At 58.1% G+C, this 8875-nt stretch overlaps 1 protein-coding gene across 2 annotated transcripts; it reads right to left on the reverse strand.

Annotated features, from left to right (window-relative positions):
* Nucleotides 1-1484: 1484 nt before the first annotated feature.
* On the reverse strand, nt 1485-8588 carry Kptn (kaptin, actin binding protein). 2 transcript variants are annotated; one of them, XM_010640829.2, is made up of 12 exons: nt 8276-8588; nt 7712-7794; nt 7512-7596; nt 7378-7432; nt 5251-5326; nt 5069-5142; nt 4807-4916; nt 4652-4729; nt 4080-4155; nt 3439-3526; nt 3167-3349; nt 1485-1819 (listed from the first exon to the last, which is right to left on the reverse strand). In XM_010640829.2, exons 1-12 carry the CDS (start codon nt 8496-8498, stop codon nt 1691-1693), a joined length of 1260 nt encoding a protein of 419 aa, XP_010639131.1. In that variant the 5' UTR covers nt 8499-8588; the 3' UTR covers nt 1485-1690. The 2 variants fall into 2 exon arrangements, with proteins under 2 accessions (XP_010639131.1, XP_010639130.1); XM_010640828.3 differs by having other exon boundaries at nt 3439-3574.
* Between the last annotated feature and the right edge of the window lie 287 nt (nt 8589-8875).

An 8875-nucleotide genomic window follows, 5' to 3' on the forward strand; every position in this document is an offset into this window, starting at 1 on the left:
CCCCACACCCCCCCGCGGCCAAGTCTCCGACCCATACAAGGGCCACAAGATGCAGACACCGCCACAAATAGTTCGGGCTCGCGGAGGAGGGGGGAAGGTCGGGCCGGAGTCAGATCCAAGTTCACACTCAGTGCCTGCTCCCCCGAGCCCGCGAAGAACAGCTGCCAGCCGCACAGCCCTCTCCCCGGCCGGCGCCGCCCCGCGGGACATCTTTAACAAGCCCACACAACCCTCACCCCAACCCTGGGTCACTAACTCCGCTTTACAGGTGGGGAGACAGGCACGGTGGCGGGTGGCTCAAGCCCCTGTACCCTGAGCCACCACACTGCTGCAGGCTGAGACAGGACAGACGTCAGAAAGCAAACTGTAAAGGCCCGGGCAGGTGGCAGGGGCTCCTGGACACACCGCCCAGAGCCCGAAGTGCACAGACAGCGCGGGGCACACGGTAGACCTGTCAGGACCCTCGCCAGATCCCCGCGCCCACCCAGGACGGGTGCAGGAACGCCAAGCTGGTCTCCAGCAGCACTCCGTCTCCACAGGCAGGAGACCCGGCTCATGCCAGCCGGTGCCCGTGCCCACTGCCGTTCCTGGCCGGGCATCCTCGGGCCCGCTGCCAGGAGGGAGAAGATTCAGCTCCCTCCACTTCCCACGACTGGGCCTGGCCAAGAGCTGGGAGGCTTCTGGCTCGCTGAAACCCTGGGCGAGAAGGGGAGGCGGGGGGTTCACCCTTGGTGCGGTGCGGGCGGTCAGACTTCCAGGGCGGGAGGTGAGGCGTGGCCAGATGACCCCGGGCCCCCAGCCCTGCCTCCCAGGAAGCAGGTGTCCCACCCACGCCCTGCCCCCAGGCTGGATCCCGCTCAGGAACTGCTCCCCAACCCTGCTGACCCGGATTCTATTCCTGGCTTGTGGTGGGGGAGGACAGGACTTGTGTCACTCCCGCCTTCTGCTGGTCCCTGAGATGCAGGCCTGAGTCCCTCTGGTTCCAGAGAAGGGACCGCAGGAGCGGAAGGTTCCTGTGGCAAGCTGGGAAATCAGCCTGGTCCAGCCCCTGGCTCCCTGCTGCCCTGGGCTTTTAGGATGAGGTCTAAGCTCAGCCTTCCCTCCCTGCATGGCACATCCTGGGTCCTACCGGACCACCCTGCTGGGGTCTACATTTAGATCCAACCTCAGACTCTCCCTCAGGTCCGTTCTCAGTGGTCCCTGCAGGGGTCTAACTTGTCCATCTGAGCTCTCTCCTCTGGGACCAGCCCCCAGCTCACGCGTCGGGGTGCCCGAGAGCTTCCTTCCCACGTCCATACGCACAGCAGCCTCACCGCGGCTCCCACTGAGGTCTGCTGCGGGATCTCACCTCTCCTGCTCTGGGGTTCCCTCAAACCCTCCTCCCTCCCTCTTCTGGGTGACTCTAGCATCCAACATAGAACCTGCCACAGCGCAGGTGCTCAACAAGTGCTTGCGAACAAAAGAATGGAAACAGCTGTGGACAATTTGTCCCGTGGACACAAGTTATCATCCAGCCAGTAATCATGGGGATGGAGGGGCTGGGCAGGACATCCCGCTTGGAATTAGGGGCACGGACACAGAGGGCAGTGGGTTAGATCTGAGGGGAGCACCCCCTCCTTGGGGACACTGATCCCCACCAACAGCTGCAGGTTAGGCCCCGTGGATGACCCAGGCCTGTGAAGCCTGGGGCTCAGGAGGCTGTGGTCTCAGCAGGTCCCTGACCCACCCTGCCCCCAGGCCCCTGTGCCTTCTGTCTCTTCTGCTCCACTTCGCGCTGAAGCCGGGTCAGGACCAGCTGAGAGGCTTGGATCAGGCTGTGCTGTGGGGAACAAGAGGAGGAGGAGCCAGGTGAGACAGGGCGAGGGGTACAGGGCAAGCAGACCTGCCTGCAGCTGGACACCCCAAGCCAGGAGCTCTGCCGACGTTGGAGGACAGAGAGCAGAGAACAGTGAGTACCTCAGAGAGGGTCCCTGAGACTGGGTGAAGGCTGCACCCTGGGCAAAGGCCTGGACAGAGCTTGTTGGGAGGGACACAGCACAGGCAAAGGACTGAGGTTGGGTGTCAGCGGGAGGGTAGAGATTGCACAGCAAGGGAGTGAGGTTCCCACCCAGAGGGTGAGGACAGGCCCTGGGGCCGGGATGCGGACTGAAGTGAGGCCAGAGCAGCAGAGCACAGGTCAACAGGGCAGAGAAGGGACAGATCAAAGCCTGAGGGACAGAGTCAGACCCCAGCGGGAAGCTCTGAGGTTAGAGCTCACTGGACAGAAAGGACATGAGGGTGAAATGGCTCGAGACAGACGGCTGTAAGGACGGACAGCCTGACAGATCACAGTGGGAGGAGCTCAGTCTTTCCCACTGAGGTTTAAACTGTACGCTTCTGTTAGGTCTAACCTCAGACCTCTCCACTAGGGTTTATCCCACTTGCTTTAGATTGTGGTCCAGCCTCAGACCTTTCCTCTGGGGTCTAACCTTTCTCTTTTCCCGAGGCCTCATCAATACGCTTCTCCTAGGATGAGAGCACAGGGAAAGGCCCAAGCACAGCCGAGGGTGTGGCAGCAAAGGTGAAGCCCCAGGAAAAGATCCCAGGTTAGACCACGGCAGAAAGGATCCTGGAGTCGGGTCAGAGGGAATGAGGATGCAACCACTCAAACAGGTGAGGCTGCACTGGAGGGTGGAGGCTGGGCCTGGGCCGTGTGAATGGGGTCACAGTCCTCAGTCTGCTGGGGGAGGCTCAGATGTCAAAGTACAGGGACCTTAACAGGAATTTTAGAGGTGAGATCAAAGGAGAAGGGCCCCAGGTTGGACTCAGCGGAAAGATGCAAACTGACTGAGGAGGGGCTGAAGGGCAGACTTCAAGGGGAAGGTAAGAAGTATGGTGTAAGCTCAGCACAGCAGCGCGTGTCTGCAACCTAGCTACGTGGGAGGCTGAGGCAGGAGGCTCACAAGTCCGAGACGAGAGTAAGTGGGATGCTGGGGACTGAAGGGGGACCTGGGGTAGCAGAAGTGGCATCGAAATCTCCTTCACTAAGCGGGTGCCCCACCCATCCTGGGAGCTAGGAGCGGCCTCTGCCGGGACCCCTCTGCCCATCTCTGGGCCTGGCTCCCTTGCTTCCTCCCCAGACCCCACCGGAGCAGGGGGCACCGGGCTGCCTGGGATCCCTGGGTACCTGCAGGATGTGCACCCCCTTCAGGGAGACCACGGCCAGCTCCTGTAGCCCATCTCCGGTCAGGTCCAAGTGTGCCATGGCCAGCAGGGGGCTCGAAAAGCTCCGCTGCCACAGTAGGCGGAAGCCATGCTTGGCCTCCGGGTGCCCCGACTCTGGGCTGCAGTACTTGTAGCAGAGCAGCTCCTGCAGGGGCGAAGGTTCAAGGTCATGTAGCTGATGGGGGCAGCACAGGGACATAGGTGGGTATGGAGGCCGCCTCCTGTGCAGCGCACCTGTCCATAAGTGGCCACCAGGACTTCCGGCCGTCCATCCAAGTCCACATCGGTGACCAGGCCACAGAGGACGCTGTCAAACTGGTCACTGCCAGGTAGGAGAAGCTGGTCCTCAAGGCCCCGGTTCAGCAGGTCCCTGAGGGCTCCCAGTGCCATGGGCAGACTGAGGTCAGGCTGCAGGGCGATGTGCATCGTTCCTCCTGCAGCCTGGGCTCCCTCGCTTCCAATACGGACAGACTCATGGTCCCAGCAAAGGGGCAGCCCTGTCACTCACACTGTTCCCCTCAGGGAATCCCCTTGTCCCCAACCTGGACACAGAGAGCTCGGCCCCAGCTCGGATGTCTCTCCTGTCACCAGAGTGGCTGGTGCCAGCTCACGAGAGCGGCGGGGACATTCTCTGATGGGCATCGTGTAGTGGCTTGAAATCCACCGGGCTGGGAGCATTTATACTGTGGGGAGTGGCTGACGCTCCAAGTCTGGGCCTTCCCGAAATCCAGACTGAAGTATCTGTGGCCCCTGCTGGGGTCACAAACGTCTTTACCTGCCCACTTCTGAACCCCCTCACCCGGGGGGAATTCCTGACCGGAACCACCGGGTTAACAGCGCGCGGTGCAGTCACCAGCCTCGGCCCAGTCCCTCACCGGTACACCACGGCCGGCTCCACCATGCTGGCCACGAGCACGCTGTACTCCTCTCGCCGCGGCCCGGCCTCAGCCTCTGCGGACGAGATGCGAGTGGGGAGGGCGTGGGCCTGAGGGGACGCGTTCCAGGCTCCTCCTCATCCCCGCCTCCCCACTCGTGGGAGGAACGCAGGCCACACCTCAGGGAAAAGGTTTGAGGTTGTGCACGCAGAGGTTAGACCACGGGAGAAGGCGTGACAGGTGTTAGACCACAGTTTGGGAAGTGTGAGGGGAGGCCAGAGCTGAAAAGCCAAGCCTAGACTGCAGTATGAGGGTTGGGGAAAAAACCCCAGGGGGGAAGTAAGAGGAAAGAGCAGCCCAAGGGACAGAAGACGGAGTGTAGTTAGGGAAGAGAGATCAGATCAAGGCCACAGGCACAGGAAGCAGCAGTCCCCGGGGAACGAGTGCTGGGCAGTGGTCAGTCAGCCCACGGGGATGAAGAGGCCACAGGGGAGCAGAGAAAGTCACTGTGGGGAGCGAAGGCCAGACCACAACGGGAAGGCGGAAGTGCAACTCTGGGGCCCAGGACTCACGCTCAGGGGCTGCGAGGTTGAACACGATCACGCGGGAGATGGGGCCGTCCTGTAGGACCGTCCACGTCTGCAGAACCTCTACATAGAGCCAGGACTCAGGGCCAGGCCGGCTCCCAGCCCCAGCTTCCTGCCCCCGCTCCAGGCCTGGCCCTCACCTCGGCGCTGCTGGTCCACGTGGGCGACTCGGACATAGCCACTCTGACAGCCCAGGGCTGAGAGGCGGCGTGATGTGCCGGGGAGGTTGTGGATGTCCAGCCAGAGGGCGCTGGTGGGCAGGCAGATGGACAGACAGAGGGAAGGACAGAGGCCCTCACCGGGTCTCAGCCCTGCCCCTTGGCTTTCTCAGGAGCATCTGCCCCTACCCTGATGTCTCCGAGGTCGCAGCCCAGTCCCCTGGCCTCTTTGAGGGCCTCCTACCTGCTGCTCAGGTTTGTGAGCTCTGGGAAGAGGTTTTCCACAGGCTGTTCCTCAAACTGATGCAGCCCCTCGTTCTGGGCAACGAAACCCGCCCCGAGCCCCTGGAGTCAGCTGCCAGTCTCAGGCCCGCGCCCGAGCGCTACTCCCCAGTGACCTCTGGCCGGGCTGTGTCCACACCTCACCTCCTTGTAGAGATGTATGGCCGGGTCATTCCCGCTCAGGAGAAACACGGTCTCCAGCTGATCCCCAACCTGGACCCTGAAAGCAGAAACCTCCAGGATGTAGAGTAGCCGGAGGGTGGCTAGGTCCATGAGTTTTAGAAATTTCTGCAAAAACCCTTGCCCACAAGAACCCCAGCACTCCGGGATTCTGACACCAGATCCAGGGAGAATCTCAGACTTGGCTCCTCAGGATCCTGGCTCCCCGAAATGCAACTGGTGGGAGCCTTCAGACTTGTGGAGCCTCCCCCATCGGCGCCATAGAAACTCAGCATGCTCGACCCTCCTGGTAAACCTCAGCATGCGAGGACCTCATTCATCCAGGGCCCAGCATTCTGCAAGTTCTGTTTCGTCCCCTTTGAAAGACTGGAACTTCTGGAAATGGCCATCATGGTCATACGTGACTCGGGAAGGTGGAACACCCCAATCCCAGCACCCGGGACATTAGTGCATCAGAAGCTCCACTTTTAGGACTCTAACTGCTAGACCACAGGTTGGTGGTCTAGGACCTGCAGCCCAATCCAGCTGTCTGCCTGCCTGCCTCCCTCCTTCCCTTCCTTTTTTTCTTTTGGTACTGGGAATTGAAACCAGGGTCTCTGCATTGAGCCACACCCCCAGCCCTTTTGTAATTTTTTTTTTTTTTTCAGACAGGGTCTCGCTAATCCCTAAACTGCCCAGGCTGGACTTGAACTTGTAAGCTTTCTACCTCAGCCTCCCACAGTGTTGGGCTTATAGGTGTATACTGCTACGCCTGGCTTCACTGCCCATTTTTGTAAATAAAAAAAAATTTTTGTACCAGGGATCAAACTCAGGACCTTGTTCTTGCAAGGCAGGCACGGTGCCACTTAGCTAAATCCCTAGCCCTGTTTTTCTTAAGTGGTGGGGATTGAAGCCAGGGCCTTTCACATGGTAAGCAAGCAGTCTACCACTGAGCTACACCCCAGCTCCTTGTAAATAAAGTTTACTGGAACACAAGCACTTACAGTGTCAGTGGCTGATTTCTTGCTACAATGGCAGAGTTAAGTAAGTGTGGTAGAGGCTGCCTGGCTCCTAAAGCCTAATATTTAATAATATTTATTATCTGGGCCTTTATAGAAAGATTTTGTGACAAAGAAATAAAATGGGTGAAACACTAAAAAAAGAAAGAAAGGAAAAAGAAAGAAAGATTTTGTGGCCATCCCCGCCAAGTTTGCAAACTTTGTTCTGCCAGACCATCAGTGTAAGACAAGCCCTGGAATGAAAGCCACATACTTTGAGATTCTAGAACTTCAAGGTTCTAGATGTTTCTTACTCTATGTCTTTGCAGTATGAGAATGTCAGGACTTTATATAGACTCTCAGGAGACAGTGGCTTCTATAGAATTATAGAACGCTCATATCTTGTAGTGTCAGAGCTTATAACTACAAAACTCAGCAGCTGAGTGTGGTGGTGCATACCTGTAATCCCAGCACTTAGGAGGCTGGGGCAGGATTGCTGCTAGTTTGAGGCCTGGAACTACTTAGCAAGACTCTGCCTCAAAAAACACAAAACAAAAACAAAACAACAACACCCCCCCAACAAACAAAAAAGAAAGAAAGAAAGGAACTCCGCATCTCTACATCTGGGAATGTCAGAATCAACTAGCATACAGGTGTTCAATGAACTCTCAAGTTATCTGATTTGGAGATGACAAGACGGTGGTGCCCTGGCTGTCTGGTCCTCGCTCACTTCAAAGACACAATGCTTTAAAAAGGAACAACAGAGCCCAGGCACAGTGGCACACACCTATATTCCCCGAACTCAGGAGGCTGAGGATCACCATGAGTTCGAGGTCAGCCTGGGTTACACAGTGAGTTCAAGCCCAGCCTGAACTACACAGAAAACTGTCTCCAGAACCTGGCTGTCTATGGGCAGGTGTGTCTCCTGTTTGCTTCAGTGCTCCCTGTGCTGCTGCACTGGGAGCTTCCTTCTTTCCTGTCCACCCCCAGCCACTCCAGCCATCCTAGTTTTCAATCCCCCAGTCTAGTGAGATGAGACCCCTTATTTTCCAGATGGGAAACAGACTCCCAGTGTAAGAAGGGGTCTGAAAACCAGGGTGCCAGGGACACTCACTCTGCATGGCACAGCTGGAAAGGCGTGAACTGCAGCTCCAGGTTCAGGCAGCTCTCTGCAGGGTGACACAGGTGGATGGGCCACTGGCACCTGCCAGGCCCCGCCCCCGCCCTCCAGCCCAAGGTCACACTCACGGGCAATGGAGTCCAGGTTGTACTCAGAGCCGGGCTCATAGTCACAGTAAATGTTAAGGAACGGGCTGCCCTTGTCCCCCGAATCCTGCGGGAAGACAGTGGCCTTAGGGACAGCAGCAGCAGGGTCCTGGGGCAGCCTGGCAGGACTCACCCCGCATGTAGGGAGGAGGGCATGGCTGAACAGAAGGTGTTCTCAGTACCTTGATGAATGTGATCCCCACTACCAGGCCCCGCTTGGGGGGTGACTTGTTGAAGGTGTCGATGGAAACAATTTCTGCATCCACTGGCAGGGGACAATTCAAAATTCACGTTTTAGGGCCTCTGGTACCTCTGATCAGTGATCACCATCACCGTCACCTGTGACCAATAGCTACCAGGACCCCCCCCCCAAATGTACTGGTGATTGAACCCAGGGCCTTCACACTGAACTACATCCCCAAACCTTTTTTTGTCTTGAGGGGGGTGTTGTTAGGCTGCTAGGTTGCCCATGATGGCCTCAAACTTGCGATCCTCATGCCTCAGCATCCCAGGTGTGCACCACCACTCCCGACACTTATCTCTATGCTTGAGGAATATTGAACCCTAAACACTTTCAGGCCTCTATCATTCCTGTCCCCGACCCCAGTGGCTGTCAGCTTTGACTCTATTCAGTGTCTTGATCCCAAACTCCCATCATGGTGATCAGGTTCCCACACTGCCTCGTGGGCCTTCTAGACACCTCATTCCATGATCCACCCCCACCCTGGCTCCATGGCGCCACGCACCGGGGATGTAGTTGAACTGCAGCTCCTTGGCCACCGGCCGGATTTTCTGCCGGAGGTCTTGGTAGCGGAAGCCGAGCACTTTGCCTTTAAGGGTGGCGGCCAGCAGCTCCCCACGCCCGTCGGCGCCGCCGGCCAGCCCGTACACATTGCTCTGCGAGGAGAAGCGCGTGAAGCTGTCCTCGCGCAAGGGACAAGGGCTCATGGCCACAGCCGTCTCCCCCATCAAGCCTCCACAGGTCGCGCAGTGGTCACTACTTCAGAAGTGATCCGAACCATCCAGCGCCCGACCAGCGCGCAGACTGATGACGCAAAGAAGCCGCAGTCGCTGCCTTCTACCAACATGGCGCCCAGTCCTCCCGCCCATTTAATTTTGTTCCAACGCGCCTGCGCACTTCTGCCCAGTCCAAAGCCGAGGAAAGGGGCGGCCAGGAGTGCGACCAGAGATGGGGGGCCACAGCTCCCAAGTAGGCTGTGGGGAAGGTAGATTAAGAAGAGTAAAAACAAGGGGCTGGGGATTTAGCTCAGCGGTTCGGTGGCCTGCCTTGCAAGCGCAAGGACCCGAGTTCGATTCCCCGTACCCAAAAAAAAAAAAAAAAAAAA

This window comes from Fukomys damarensis, unplaced genomic scaffold, assembly GCF_012274545.1.
Source record: "Fukomys damarensis isolate Sample0158 unplaced genomic scaffold, DMR_v1.0_HiC HiC_scaffold_19, whole genome shotgun sequence".
NCBI classification, from domain to species: Eukaryota; Metazoa; Chordata; class Mammalia; order Rodentia; family Bathyergidae; genus Fukomys; species Fukomys damarensis.